General features: G+C 44.7%; 1 protein-coding gene across 1 annotated transcript in view; it reads left to right on the top strand.

Moving 5' to 3' along the window:
- The first annotated feature begins 8083 nt into the window (after nucleotides 1–8083).
- The window catches only part of DNTT (DNA nucleotidylexotransferase), a 25018-nt gene continuing 16777 nt past the window's right edge, over nucleotides 8084–16324 (top strand). Inside the window, 1 exon segment of the mRNA XM_006756617.2 lies at nucleotides 8084–8286. Within this exon segment, the coding sequence (XP_006756680.1) occupies nucleotides 8084–8286 (203 nt within the window).

The following is a 16324-nucleotide window of genomic DNA, read 5'->3' as shown; positions in this document are numbered from 1 at the left end:
GCAGGAACCGAATCGGTTGGCACCTTGACCTTGAACCAGCCTCCAGAACTGTGAGAAATAAACTTTTATCGTTTAATCCACCCAGGCCATGGTCTTTTTGTTATAGCAGCCCAAACGGACTAAGACACCCACCGAGGTCCAGGAGACTTTGAACATCTAGAATTTACAGAATTTTCGTCTCAGAGCTGCCAGCCCCCACTTGGATTTTTCTGGAACGCTCCTCTCTCCCTCTGTTCTCTTCCCAAGCTGGTTTTTCTCTCTGAAGCAAACTTTTTCCTTCAGCAAAAGTTCTTCCTTCTGGACCCTCTTCTGCTTTTTTCTAACAGAGCTCAGAATTACTAAGAGTGTGTAGGTCTATTTCCTCCCATGACTAAGTAACCTGCCACCTCAGAAAGCTTTGAAAGGAGTCAGCCTCTTTTGTACCGCAGTAGCATATAGTTTATACAAGTTAAAACCTTTGGTTAAATACAAACTAGTTAACAGAGAGCTATAAGCCATACCATTGTCTCTAAAATATTAAAACATCAAATATGAAATTTTCTGTTATTTTTAGAAAGTAAATAATAGCTCACAAACCTTTATGGGGAAAGATTACTGTGCTGAAAGGGCCTCCCCGATGCCCTCTCCCTAAACTGTTCTCTTTGAGAAACACACATTCAAGATAAATCTCCCAGAGCTGCTGCATCAGGAACTGAGTTTCACACCATATTCACCCGTGTGTGATTGTTTCAGCTGGGCCTGGGCGGTTGGGCCCCTTTTCCTCCCAGGTGGTGATAAAACACTCACTTCCTGGCAAGGAATCAGAGAGGGTTTTGGCTGCGGCCCCAGCAAAACCAGCTTTAGAGAACTGGTCTGGCATAAATACTTGTGGCCCCGAGCAGTCCTTTTCTATGGGCCGGGGTGGCGCATGCACAGAATTCTTTGGCCTCTGGATAGAAGCAGGCGTGTAACGAGGGGCTGTCTCTCTGGGGTGCACAGAGCGGTCAAGGATGGAACCCTTACCTTCAGGAGAGGTCAAGGATGGTCTCCTATGAGCTAGGTGGGAAGACAAGCCAGGCTTGTCTACATGAAGAAAAGCAGTTAGGAGCCGGAGACACTCAAAATGCGTGTTCTAATTGTGAGCTCCCGGGAAGCTGGCCCTGTTGCGGGGATTTGTGAGCTGGAAGTCTGTTGGGGCTGCCCTTGGGATTAACTAACGTCTGGGGGAAGTGAAGGAAGTAGACTTAGTGGAGGGAACCGTTGGTCCACGGCGCAGGCACAGGCCTCAGCCAATCCTGCAGGCGCTGGAGAGCCTTCAGAGTCCTCACCCCTTGAACCAAGGTCTTCATAACCCACCAGAAAGGGGTCTGACCCCAGGCCAGGTGGCTCCCTTGGCCTGGAGCCATCAGCTCACAACACGCCCAGCAGCAGAGGAAGTAAGTGTCTCCGACCTGAAGGGGGGCTCTAGGCAGCAAACCACAGCATCTACCCTCAGTGACCAGGGATCTTCTCTGGGGGGATTTCAGTGACCTTGCCTGTGAGTGTTTACAGCAGGAGGAGGACAAAGACCCATAACTAAGGGACTAGGAGCAATCCCAGAATGTGAAGCGTACAGGGTGGACAAAAGTAGATTTACAGTTGTAATACAAATAAATAATACAATAGTTAATAAATAGTAATTCAAGAATAAACTGTGTTCTGTGTACTCACAGCTGTAAACCTTCTTTTGCCCACCCTGTATCATTATCATCAGATTCTGTTTGTTGTCCATTTCACTGCTCTAAGATCATCTCAACCCTTGAGTGACAAATAGTACTGTATGGTATCAAGTTTCCTCCCACAAAATCTTGTAAAGAATAACTGAAAAATCCAACCAACTCTTTTCAAACTGGAAAGGACAAACACATTTCACGTTTGGCTTAATTCTGTATATTTAACAGTTTTGGTTATGACCCTATTGTTTTCTAATTCATTATCATTTCATTGTGAGAGTCTCTCTTTTGAAAGATGTTTCTTTATGATTTGCCTCCTTGCTCTGTCGCATTTGCCCCAAGCTCTATTCCTACTGAAATTAGCTTCTTTTAGCTTCTTTGCTCAAATATCACCTCCTCTGTGAGGCCTTCTGAGATCTTAGTTAAAAATGCCCTTATTTCTTTCCATAGCTCTTAACACCATCTGGTCTTCTCCAGTTTATTTGTTAATTGTATTTATTGTCTGTTTCCCTTTAACAGAATGCAAATTCCATGAGGGTGGGGATTGTGTGTTTTATTCACTCTATATTCTTACTGTGTAGAATAGTGCCTGGAACATAGTAGCCCCACAATAAATATTTGTGAGTGAATGAATGAATGAAGCCCCAGTTCAGGCTTCTTTCAGCTCTTTCCTGGCCTTTCATAGGTCCTACGTCAATAGTCTGCCAACTGGAGTGTGGATCCATGTCTCTGAGGCACCACCTTCTAGACTAGTCTACATGTTACTGCTAGACAGCCTTTCTCTGGCCTCTGGCCTGCTCAGAAGCTATTGGTGGCTTCCCAGGGCCAACTCAGGCTTTGGGTGCTCTGGAGACCTGGCCCCTCCCTCCAGACCAGCCGTGGGCAAACTACAGCCCGCGGGCTGGGTCTGGCCCATTTGAAATGAATAAAACTAAAAAAAAAAAAAAAGACCATACCCTTTTATGTAATGATGTTTACTTTGAATTTATATTAGTTCACACAAACACTCCATCCATGCTTTTGCTCCGGCCCTCCGGTCCAGTTTAAGAACCCATTGTGGCCCTCCAGTCAAAAAGTTTGCCCACCGCTGCTCCAGACCTTGGACAGACCCCCTCCCCTGTAAGCACCATTCCTGCCTCTCCCTTCCCCTCTCTCCTTCGAATTCCTCCAGCAGGAGAGTGTGAGAGGAGGAGTTAAATATCCTCCAGGGTTCTCTGAAGGGGAGTGTAAGGGTAAATGTTCAAGTGCTTCATAAAGCCTAACATCTTTACAGATGAGCATTATTGCTATTCCATCATTGTCATGTGATTATGTCATAGCTTTTCAATGAAATGATATGTGTCCTAAACAATAAGGTAGGACTAAACAATCTACCCGGATTCTCCAGTTTACCAATAACAAATCCCTGGCCCAGATTGCGGTGGTGTGTTGGTCCGGTTTGCCCAGCTAACAAAAATCAAAGGTTAAATATTCCGGAACTTTCCAACATTCAAACACTCCCCCACACCTATCTGACCCTTGTGCTTAATTCTGGCTCATGGTCCAGAGGGGACAGAGATGTTGTTCCCAGTTACCAGGAAATGCCGTCCAGTGAGAATGAAAGGACCTGGGAGAGAGGTGAAGAGCAGTTTGGGGAGTGAGGAGAAGGAGTTCTGTTTTAGGCACTTTGAGTAAGATCCCTAAGGGGAACCTAAATGGGTCTGGCACTCAAGAGAGAGGAATGGGCTGAAGATAAAGATTTAAAATCACGGAGAACTGGAGGACTTCCCCCCAGGCATCCAGGAGTCATTGCTGACCCTTAGTCTCCCCAACCAGTCTTTTATGACCGGATGCCTAGACTATTACAATTGTCTCTTACTGTCTTCCCTTCTCTCTCCCTCCTCTGATTCATCTCATACATTACCATCTGGATAATTTTCTACAGCACCATTTTATCACATCCTGCCTTTGCTGTATCACCTGCAGCAGCTCCTGATTCTTTGCAAATAAAATCCCAGCTCTCCTACCAAAATTCCCAAATGCTTCCTGGAGGCAAGGGTCTGTACTTTCTCACTTCCGTGCCTGGATCTCATGCTTTCACCTACCGCCGTATGCACAGCTGGAGTTCACTAATGGAGACTAGAAGTCACATATAAGCTGCTGCTTCCATCAATTCCCTTGTTCTTGGCATCATTTTTCACCTTGTAGACGAAGGTGAAACCCCAAGTTATCACTAAAATATAGAATTTTCTTGTATTTATTAGCATCAAGGATATATAGCTACAGATTTCTTCTCAATGACAAAAGGAAAAATGTAAAGATTTTTAGATATATCTACAATGAAATATTACTCAGCCCCCTCCTCCCCCCCAAAATAATGATATCTTACCATTTGTAACAGCATGAATGGACCTAGGGCAGTGATGGCGAACCTTTTGAGCTCAGCGTGTCAGCATTTTGAAAAACCCTAACTTAACTCTGGTGCCATGTCACATATAGAATTTTTTTGATATTTGCAACCATAGTGAAACAAAGACTTATATTTTTGATATTTATTTTATATATTTAAATGCCATTTAACAAAGAAAAATCAACCAAAAAAATGAGTTCCGTGTGTCACCTCTGACACGCGTGTCATAGGTTTGCCATCACTGACCTAGGGGGTATTATGCTAAGTGAAATAAGTCAGACAGAGGAAGAAAATTACCATATGATTTCACTTATAGGTGGAATCCAAAAATCAAAATAAACAAAACAGAAACAAACTCATAGATACAGAGAACAAACAGATGGTTGCCAGAGGGGAAGGGGGCTGGGGCCGGGGGCTGGGTGAAAAAGGTGAAGGGATTCAGAAAAGTACAAATTGGCAGTTACAAAATAGTCACGGGAATGCGAAGTACAGCACAGGGACTACAGTAACAAAGAAAAACCAACCAGAAAAATGAGTTCGTGTGTCACCTCTGACACGCGTGTAATAGGCTCGCCATCACTGACCTAGGGGGTATTATGCTAAGTGAAATAAGTCAGACAGAGGAAGAAAATTACCATATGATTTCACTTATAGGTGGAATCTAAAAATCAAAATAAACAAAACAGAAACAAACTCATAGATACAGAGAACAAACAGATGGTTGCCAGAGGGGAAGGGGGCTGGGGCCGGGGGCTGGGTGAAAAAGGTGAAGGGATTCAGAAAAGTACAAATTGGTAGTTACAAAATAGTCACGGGAATGCGAAGAACAGCACAGGGACTACAGTCCATCACATTGTGATAACTGTGTGGTGTCAGGTGGGTACTAGACTGATTGGGGGAGTCACTGCATAAATATGTAAATACCTAACCACTACGCTGTACACCTGAAACTAATATAATGCTGAATGTCAACTGTAATTGAAATAAATGTTTTAATAAAATGAAACCACCGCCCTATGTGTACGTATAAAAGGAAACTCCCAGTGTTCCGAAGGAGGCAGCTCCACACTGCCAAGAACCAAACACAGCTGCTCAGGCAGCAGAGGAAGCTGGTGCTCAGAGAAAAACACCAAACCAAACCAAACGCTGCCCGCACAGTCAAGGATGGCAAAGCTCCCAGATGCACAGCTTGAAATGAGTAGAGGATACACGGTATTTCATATAAAAGAAAAGAAAACTGCCGGAAGCAGACGTTTTCTCTCCCAAACGGACTTCTCCCAGGGCACGTCCACAGGACAGCTGGGCTCCCAGGGATGAAGCGATGCTTGCTGGTGGGAAGAGGCTCACTTCTCCAGTGAACCAGGGAAAACCTGCCTCCTTCCCCTTCTTCCCTGCCCACTCACACACACTCAGTAAAGCTCTCTAAAACCATCATGTATGTGGGCGCCAAGTATTGCCCCAAATGGGGAAACAAATCCACACTGAGATACGAAGAGCGGCCAGTGACCTGGTGTGCTCTCGGTTTCCTCGTGGCTGTCATCCTCCACCCAAGTCAGGAGCTCGGGACGTGTCTGGCAGCACGTGGGACTGCAGGGTGAAGGAGAGGGCAGAATCTGGGCCCACAGTGGGCCAGGCAGATATGTTCATCCTATCTTTTTTATTTTATTTTCTAATATGTTTTTATTGATTTTAGAGAGAAAGGGAGAGATAGAAACATCAATGATGAGAGAGAATCATTGATCGGCTGCTTCCTCCTGCACGCCCCCCACTGAGGATCGAGCCCACAACCCAGGCATGTGCCCTTGACTGGAATCAAACCCCGGGACCATTAAGTCTGCAGCTGATGCTCTATCCACTGAGCAAAACCGGCTAGGGAGGTAAAAATAATAAATAAAAAGCTGGAGTATGGGACCAGCTGCTGCTGTCGGAGTAATGAACCATGAAAAGACCCTGACAGTACCATCAAGCAAACCAAGGAGATCAAGTCCTCCTCTCTCCAGCCTTGCAGTCTCCCTCTACTGCCCCCTACTGGCAGGGCCTAGGAGAAAAGTAGAGTTGGAGCTAAGAGACAATAAATAGCCTAAGAACCAGACAGGCATCATCACATTTTAAATTTTGGGGGGTAATATTTTCAATAGCAGTGATTCAAAGCAAATTAAATAAGACAATGGCTGGTATAGCATCTTGATGATTTATAATGTTATAATACATAGAGATCTAATTTCAGACCAAACTGGGACTTCTTTAAAGACAAAATACCAAATTACCACCAACTGATATTAATTTAAAGGGCGTCCTCTGGGCCTAGCACTCAGCTCAGCAGGCAAAGGAGGTGAGATCTGTACCCACAGCCAGATGTCAGAGCCCGAGCTCTCGGTCATATCTCTGTGCCAGGTCTCCATCCGTTTGCCGGTTCTTCCTCTGGCCATACCGTGGGGATGAACACAACAACCCCAGCTCTTGCCAGAGTCTATTGCTTGCTCCATGATGCAGGGCCACTTGGTAGTTAAGACTGTTCTCCCATGAAGCTTTCAGCATTTCAACCACCAAAGGCCCAATGAACAGTGAGGGCCAGAATGGCCTCATCCCCAGGTTTTGATCGTTAGCAAGCAGTCATAACATCCTGGAACCACGGAGCTGCATTAAAAGTCCTTATGAGATACGGTATTTGAATCCCTTCTGTAACATTTCCTACTTGAGACCATTTACCAGCTCTGTGAGTTTGAGCAGGTTGTTTAGCCCAATGGGAATGTTAGTACCAACTCAACAAGTGTGGTGTGGATTCAGTCAGCTGAAGCTTGTCGGTACTTGCCTTTGCCACACAGAGATGCTCAGGAAATGAGATCTATCAAGTGTATCAATGAAAGACACTAATTTCATTTGCACATAAAGTTATGAAAAGATCTCTTTGTGGCAGTAATTATCATCAAAAGATCAGCCCATTTTATCCCACAAGATCCGTTTTTGAGGCCTATAATAGGCTATTCTCTAGACAACTTTTGAGTCCACTGAAAAAGCTGAGACAGATACCATGTGGGGTCTGAAGACCTAATTCAAGATCTGGTTCTGCCACTTATTCTGCGATCTTGAGCAACTTGTCTGAATCTTGTTTTTTTCCCACTTATAAAATGTATCAACATAGCTAAAATGCCCACCATGAAATACTATGGAGCAATTATAAGCAATAGATTAGAACACAGAACAACATGGATGGATCTGAAAACATAGCTTGTTTGTTTTTAATATGTGTTTGTTGATTTCAGAGAGACAGGGAGAAAGGGAAAGGGAGAGAGAGATAGAAAGATCAATGTGAGAGGAACACCAATCAGCTGTGTCCTGCACATCCCCTACTGGGGATCGAGTCTGCAACCCAGGCATGTGCCCTGACTGGTCATTGAACTGGTGACCTCTTGGTGCATGGGTCAACGCTCAATCCACTGAGCCACACCACCCTGGCTGGAAACATAGTTTTGAGTGAAATAAGTGATCAGCAGAATGAGAAATATAACACTGCCATTTATGTAAACTCCAAACAGACACATACAATGTATTATAACAGCCATGTGAATTCTAGAAATCCCATGTATTGCAATGATTGTCTACGAAAGGAAGAAAATGCAAGCAAGTTGGGAGATTAAAAGAAATAAAAAGTAAAGACAAGAGGGGCCTCAACACATAAACAAACAAACAAATAAATAAATAAAATGGGAAAATGATGCTTCCCTACCCTTCTCATAAGATCTGAGGAGATTATACATAGCATAGGAAAGCAAACATTAATTTCCTGTTTCTGTTATAATCTCCACATTGGACAACGAGACAGAAATTTCCCATCAGTCTCCAGCAGTAAGAACATCACCAGGGAAGGGCCCAGGAACCTTGCCCTGGCTTCAGAGCCTGCTGGTGAGATGACATCAGAGCTCTTCTGAAGGAGGGGTAGACTCTCCTCACTGCTGGAGACACCACCTTCAGACACAGCTGGGGCAGCAGCAGCCGCCTTCCCATGGACTCACTGCAAATGGCCCACCCGGGCCCTCGGAAGAAGAGACCCAGGCAGATGGGTGCCTCGATGGCTTCTCCTCCTCAGGACATCAAGTTCCGAGATTTGGTCCTCTTCATTCTGGAGAAGAAAATGGGAACCACCCGCAGAGCCTTCCTCATGGAGCTGGCTCGAAGGAAAGGATTCAGGGTGGAGAATGAGCTCAGGTAGGACACCACTGATTTCGTTTGTGAGTCAGTTTTGTGAACAGCTCCTTTGAAACCCAAAAACCCTGTGCTTCCTCCCACGTAGGGATGAGGTGATGAAACCAAGGAGCAGATCTGAGCCAATTAGGGGAAGTGAGATGAGTGGTGACTGAATAGAATTATATTGAAAATAATTAGCATCCAAAAATAAGGTACAATTTATTTTTTTGCCTTTGACTTTTATGAGATGAGGTACTTAAGGACCTTGAAAAATCAAGGCGGAAGCCACTCAATTTCATTCTTGACCCGTTTGAACAAAACACCCCCGAGTTCAATCAAAAAATTTCAGCCAAAAAGAATGCTTTGGCTGCCTGGCTCTTGAGCTAAACATCTGGCTGTGCTGAGGTGACCAGTGTCTGTGACAGGCTAGGTTGAGTGACTATAGCTGGCTCAGGTAGGCACCCCAATGTGGCCTTGATCTTACTTTTCCAACGAACAGTGTGAGTGAGTGGGGTTTGTAGAGAGAAGGATGCTCATTAAAGATTCAGGGACAGCTCTGAGGCTGAGGGTGATGGAAATGCTCAAGAGAACCGAGGCAATTGAAGCCACCATTGGGCCACTTGACTGGCTCACTCACAAACCCAGTCACATCCCAGCAATTAGCCTTACTGCTTTCCTCACTGTTATGTAAGCTCTTCACTGGGCTCAGATAGATGGAAGAGAAAACGAACAATCCAGAAATAAATGGTATTAGAACCTTGACATAAATAGTTCCAAACAGAACCACCAGGGGCCTTGCAGTGAATAAAGAATGATGATTAATACAACTGGCTGGATTTGATGGTCAAAGGAATAGACTGACCGATTTTTTTTTTTCCTTCAGGAAAAACGATAAGAATTCTATGTGAAAATAGATTTGCATTTACAAAATAGTCTTTGATGTTTAAAAATAAAACGGGCAAGCCTTTCGTGCTGAAGAAATGTCAGCTTCAAATTGCTTGAGAGACATATGTAAAAAGTTGATAATCAGATGTGGTAATTTTCATGAGACCCATTATTCATCTAAAAAAACACCATGTCACAGAAACATTTTATTTTTTTATCAAAGTGCCTCATACAGAAATTCTTGAATCTTCCATGGCTTCTCTCACTTCTGGTTTCTCTTTCTATGGGCTCCTTTGCCCCTCTCTGCCTCTTTTTTCTCTTTAACCCCTATCTCATTTGTGATGTTAACCCAAAATATTGGATTGGGAGGAGGGGAAAGATGACATAGGCAAAGAGGCAGAGAGGGGGCAATATTTTAAAAAGAAATTGGGAAAAAAAGAACCACCCAGAAATTAAAAGCCTTAGCAAATACGGAACCGCTTTTTTGTGGTAAAGAAATTTGGTGAGAGCCGGGCAGGGAGGTGAGAGCCAGATGGTCAAGGTACCACTTACATAGAAAGCTCTCTGTGGAACGGTCCATCCTTCCAGCAGCGGCCGGCTAGTGAGGTCACAGGCACAGCTACAAACCATACCTGGTGGCAGAGGCAGGTACTTGGCAGATTACGGAGGCAAGTTTCTTCTGGCAAGAGAGCTCTAGAGGCAGCGCTGTGCCCAGGTGCCCGCTGCCAGGGGCTGAGCCCAGCTGCTCGGGCGACAGAGGAAACTGGTGCATGGTGAGCAAACTGCTGCTGTGTGTGCGATGGTGGCAGAGTTCCCAGGCTGGCAGCCCAGCAGACACATTAAATACAAATGTGTTCTATGGCACAACAATAAACCACAGGAAGTAGAAGTCCTAGCTCGCAAACGGAATTTCTGTACTGAGACACGCACACGTTCACTGGAAAGGACAATAGACATCATTACAGGGGGAAAGCTAGAGACCTCAAATTCTGGCCCTGACTCTTTCCAGCCACGCCTTGTGAGGCGAGATGCCCTCTCTGCTCTCTGACCTTGGTTTCCAGATAAATGGTTTAGTCTGATCTGACCACCCGAGGTGATGCTGGATGCCAATGTGCTTTGATAAATTAAAAGTTATGCAACTATAAAGTGTGGTTGTTTTCTTGTTAGTTAGCTGGATCCATTGACCTTTACAGCAAAACCCTGAGGAGAGGGTTCTTTCTCCACAATATGAACTAGGTCAAGTGATATAAACAAGTAGAACAAAGACAGGAAGGAAATCAAAATGTTATAAGTGCTTATTTGGGGGGCGGGGAGGGAGCAGTAGTGAGAAATTATGTCTGCTTTTATTCTCCATTTTCCAAATTGTTTACAATATGCATCTATTTTAAAAATGAAAATAAAAGCTGATTTTGATGCTTCTCAGTAGTGAAGGCTAGCTATGCCTGTCCTTTCTAGTAAATAAGATTCTGAGAAGGAGGAGCTAAAGGGGGGAAGGGATGTTTTGAAAATAGGCAATAACCTTCATAGTTCCTAGCACATTCTTTGGCTTCCAGGAGGATTACATTTGAGGGAAAATCTGATTCTTCCTTTACCTGGGCCTGAGCACAGCTTAGAAATGGCGCACCTGCATGCCCTGAACTGTCTGGAGCTGTTATATTCCCCAGCACATGTGCACATACCCTTCCATGTTGAAGAAGGAAGAGCTGGGCTGGAAGGATGGCTCTTCAGGGTTGTGTCACCGGCAGTTTAACAGTTGCTGGGTTCCACTGTTCAAGCAGAAGAAGCCCAGCAGATGACACTTTCGTCCTGCCTCCATAACTTGTCTACAAGGCTACCTTTGGAAGGCATTGTCTTCAGTAAAAGCAAGGCATACCATTGCGGCACCACAAGTAAAGGGTTCTGTTCATACCCACTCTGCACAGTATGTGTATGGTCCTGGACATGCAAACTGGAGGAAGACATGAGCCCTGCCAGCCAGGAGTTTATGATGAAACAGGGGAGTCAGGATTGTAGCTTAGTTATCATCTAGAATTAAGAGACCATAATATAGTTTCCAAGTGTGTACTAGTATCCTTCCCCTCCTCCTCCTCCTCCTCCTCCTCTTCTTCTTCTTCTTCTTCAATTAGCATTTTCCTTCCCTGATTCCTTCACTTTCCATTCATTTCAATGACCAGAGAGTCAGCTCTTAGAAAGGCAAACATTCAGAAGAGAACTCCCAATTTCATTCTCCATGGGAAGCAAAGGCTCTAATTTACACTGATGCCTCCTGTCATAATGATTCAAGAAATGTGTTTTTCCTCTGAATAAGCACCAAGTAGCAAATCCAGGTGGCCGGCCACATGGACCAACTCCCCTAGTGCCCTTCAGTGCCTTTCCCTTAACACACCCCAATCTTTAAAAGGTCCCCTGCCTCGTTTCTTTGAAGCTGAACTGCCCTCATGCTGGACCTTCTTCCCTATTGCAGTAGTTATCCTATATAATAAAAGGCTAATATGCAAATTAACCGAACAGCAGAATGACTGGTTGCTATGATGTGCACTGACCACCATGGGGTAGATGCTCAACACAGGAGCTGCTCCCTGGTGGTCAGTGCACTCCTGCAGGGGGAGCATCGCTCAGCCAGAAGCTGGGGCTCACAGCTGGTGAGCACAGCAGCAGTGGAGGGAGCCTTTCCCACCTCCATGGTAGCACTAACGATGTCCGACTGATGGCTTAGACCCCCCCCCCTCTCCAACCCCCCCCGCCGGGAGCGGGCCTAAACCATCAGTTGGACACCCCCTAAGGGCTCCCAGCCTGCAAGAGGCTGGCCTGGCCTGAGGTTCCCAGACTGCGAGAGGGCACAGGCTGGGCTGAGGGACCCTTCCTCCCCCCCCCCCACCAGTGCATGAATTTCATGCACCGGGCCTCTAGTTACTAAATAAAATCTATCCTTGCAGCTCTCACTAGTGTCCGGCTTTGTTTACCTTTAACAGTGTCCTATCACTTCAAATTTGTGGTGTCTGAAATAAAAACATTAAAGGTCATTGCCAAATAAACTGAACACCAGATGAAAAAGATGCTACCAGCTCCAGAAAATATGATGTTGAACTAGTCCATCTGTAGGCCCCTTCCAGGCCCGATGTCCAAACACATTTTCCTTCATATTTTTTTCTTACTTTTCTCCCCTAAACTTGAACCTCTCCTCCCTACACCCCTCTATGTCTAAGACCTACGACCCCTGGAAGCCCTCTTAGAGGAGAGAACTTCCTCCCTGGAGCATGGGAGACCCATGACCTCCCACTGGCTTTGCTCTTCATCTCATCCAGTTATGCTTCCTTGACCCCAAGGGCAAGGGCGTCACCCGGGCCATCATACACACCTCACTCTCAGACCTCTGGCAATTTTCTTAGACATGGCAGGCTTCAGGAAATACTTCCTCAAAAGAATGATTTATCTGGTGAATATGGAACCAGCCAGAGGAACTTGTGATTTCCAAGATTAATTTTTGTAATTAAATTTTTTTCTACAATGCACCAGTATTACTTTTGTAAGCAGCAAATTGATACTTTATTTTTATAAATTCAGGAGCATGCTATGTATACTCTAGTCCAGCTCTGGTCCAAATTACTTTGTATTTCAAAATTTGTGGAATTTAAATTAATGAAAATGCTCACCATACCATTTCAGATGGGCCACAAAGTTAAGGCAAGACCCTCTCAGTTTTAAGTCGACCAGGGCTGGAAATAGAAACCTGTCTTTACTGCTTCGATTTTCCTGTTTCAGGGATTTGGGAACAGATCAGTTGCCAAGTGGAATTGGCTGTTTTTAAACTGTAAACAGCTCAGCTTAACTGTAAATTACCATTTAAAGGCATTGCTTAAAAAAAACCAAGTCCTACATCAGATGGGAAGGATCAGGAATGACCTTTCCAGGGAAAGAAAACCGTTTTAAAGACAAAGATAAAAGCAGGTGACCGCCCATGAAAACTGGGGACATCAGATTGGGCTTCTGTCTCCAGGCAAAAAGGATGCTGCCTCTTTCTTCATGGAGAGTTTTTCTAATTATACTGAGAGGCAGGACCAACTAGGAAAAGAAAGACAGGAAGAGCCAGGATACAGATACCAGGGAAAAATTTCAGAACTAAGATTTATAAGTTAATTCCACAATGAGGGCTTCCCAGACATCTGAGTGCCACACTGGGGCTCTTATATCTCTTACCACATGTGTTTTTATACTCGTAATGGGTTTCCTTTCATTGTTCCTAAATTGAATGGTTAAACATAATTTAGCGTTGTCCTAAGGCAGTGATGGCGAGCCTCTGACACCTCTGACACGCGAACTCATTTTTTTGGTTGATTTTCCTTTGTTAAATGGCATTTAAATATATAAAATAAATATCAAAAATATAAGTCTTTGTTTTACTGTGGCTGCAGATATCAAAAAATTTCTATATGTGACATGGCACCAGAGTTAAGTTAGGGTTTTTCAAAATGCTGACATGCCGAGCTCAAAAGGTTCGCCGTCACTGTTAAGGTATAATATAAAAACGATGAAACCCATTAAACCATGCCTGGTAGGTATAATTTTTAAATGTAGACATGAATAAACACATATGCCTTTTAAATGTTCAGGTGTGCCTGCTAGAATTATCTGATGTACCTGCAGAGAAATGCGTGTCGCGTTGGGAAACATTGCTGTAATTAAACACAACATCCAGTTAAAAGAAGATCTTCCTTTACAGACGTGTTTCTCAAAGTGGCGTTCTTGGGCTGGGGGTGTGGGGAGGGCGGTTAAAACATGGGCGCTCCCATGAAGAGGCAGGTGCTGTTCCCCTTTCCTTGCATCTGGGAGGGCTTGTGACTGCTTCAACCAATAGGGTGACATAATGTGACTTTTGAGGCAGAGTCATAAAAGGCCCTGTGGCTTCTACTATTCCTGGATCCCAGAACCTCCTGCAAGGAGTTTGAGAGCCCCTGAGAGAGGCCAAGCAAAGGTGTAAGGTTGACATCTGGAACGTCGCACCTCCATGGGGACCACACCAAACAGAAGGCTCACCAGCCACGCTGCCTGAATTCCTGACCCACAAAATTGCAGATATAATGAAATCATTACCTTTGTTAAGCCATTACATTTGGGGCAGTTGGTACGTAGCAATAGATAACCAGGACTGGCTGACTACGTCAGAATCATGGAGGGAGTTTGTCAAAAATGCATGTTCCCGGGCCCGGGGTAAGATTTACTGAACCTGAATCTCTGGCAATAGGGCCCGGCATCTGAATTTTCACCCAGCTTTCTGGGTGTCTTGGATAAACACTAGAGTTTAAGAAACATTCCTACTCTGACCGGTGTGGCTCAGTTGATTGGATGTCATCCCATGCACTGAAAAGTCACCGGTTTGATTCCTGGTCAGGACACATGCCCAGGTTTCAAGTTCCATCCTGGTAGGGCAGTGGTTCTCAACCTTCTGGCCCTTTAAACACAGTTCCTCAAGTTGTGACCTAACCATAAAATTATTTTCGTTGCTACTTCATAACTGTAATGTTGCTACTGTTATGAATAGTAATGTAAATATCTGATATGCAGGATGGTCTTAGGCGACCCCTGTGAGAGGGTCGGTCGACCACCAAAGGGGTCGCGACCCACAGGTTGAGAACCACTGTGGTGAGGGGGGTATGCAGATTGATGGTTTGCCCTCACATCGATGTTTCTCTCTTTCACCTGCTCCCCTCCCGTCTCTCTCTAAAAATCAATAAAGCTGAAGCTGGTTTGGCTCGGTGGATAGAGCGTCGGCCTGTGGACTGGAGGGTCCCAGGTTCGATTCCGGTCAGGGGCATGTGCCTTGGTTGCGGGCACATCCCCAGTAGGAGATGTGCAGGAGGCAGCTGATCGATGTTTCTCTTTCATCGATGTTTCTGACTATCTCTTCCCCTTCCTCTCTGTAAAAAAATCAATAAAATATATCTAAAAACTAAAAATCAATAAAAAAAAAACTTTGAAAAAAGAGAAATATTCCTTTGGAGCCATTGATTAATCAATTCATTTATTCATTCTACCAATGGTCTACCTATTGATCATTACTATGAATCTGGCCATGTGCTGGGCACCAGGCCTGGTTATAACCCAGACTGTAGCCAGGCAGATCATAACACTGTCCCTGCCCTCGGGCACCAAGGAGCATGAGGAGCACATTTCAGTTCAGCACTAGTTGCAGAAGAGCCTGCGCATTTGCCCTGCGGGGAGCTGAGGGACAAATTCCATCTCATAACTGCTTTGGTTGGTTCAGGGCCTCCCAGACCTAGTCCAGCACATTAGTTAGTCATGGCGAAGAGACTGGGTGCATTTAAGGAACTGAATCCACTGATATTTCAGGAGCAGCCATCTCGGCAGTGCCTTGGGGTCTTTGGAAAGTTGGGGACCGCCTTATGAGTCTGCCACCTTTTACTGTGAGAAGAAAGCCCAGGGCAAGGCAGATACACCTCAGCCCCACCCCAGGTCTTTCTGTCCTTGAAAATGACATTCATGTATATTTTCTCTCCTAAGGAGAAAAATGATGATAGATGGTTCATGACAGAAAATACATTAAAATACCAAAACAAAACCTCACCCAGGGCTCTAACCACAGAGTAGTAGGACGTTAAGAGACTGCTTGAGTCATGCACACCTGGGTTTGAATTCTGGCTTCATGTAGCCTCCGTGAGCCTCGGTTTTCTCATCTAAAATTATACTGCCCACCTCCTAAGACTCTTGGGGGGATCAAGTAAGCATATACTGTTGGGCCTTTGTATCCACTGGTTCTCTATCCACAGATTCAACCAACCATAGATGGAAAATAACTTTAAAATTCCTGGAAAGTTGATCCCTTAACAATACAGTATACTAACTATTCACATGGCACTTACATTGTATAGGTGCTCTTGGTAATCTAAAGTTGGTTTAAAATACATGAGAGGGTGTGCTAGGTTATATGCAAATACTATACCGTTTTATGTAGGGGACTAGAGCATCCAAGGATTTTGGTATCCATGGGGGTCTTGGAACCAATCCTCTGTGGATACCGAGGGACAACTGTATACTAGTACATGTGTGTGTGTGCTTATTATTTTTTCTAATATTCTGGAGTACTTCTCTCTCGCCTTTTTCTTCTGTATATGCCTGTATGTTATTTTGTCTCTCTTTCACCTACTTTTCAAGGCAT

The sequence above is a fragment of the Myotis davidii genome, unplaced genomic scaffold, assembly GCF_000327345.1.
Source record: "Myotis davidii unplaced genomic scaffold, ASM32734v1 scaffold332, whole genome shotgun sequence".
Classification (NCBI taxonomy): Eukaryota; Metazoa; Chordata; class Mammalia; order Chiroptera; family Vespertilionidae; genus Myotis; species Myotis davidii.
The sequence above is the reverse complement of the archived record's forward strand: the minus strand, read 5'-3'. Positions and strand labels throughout refer to the sequence as shown.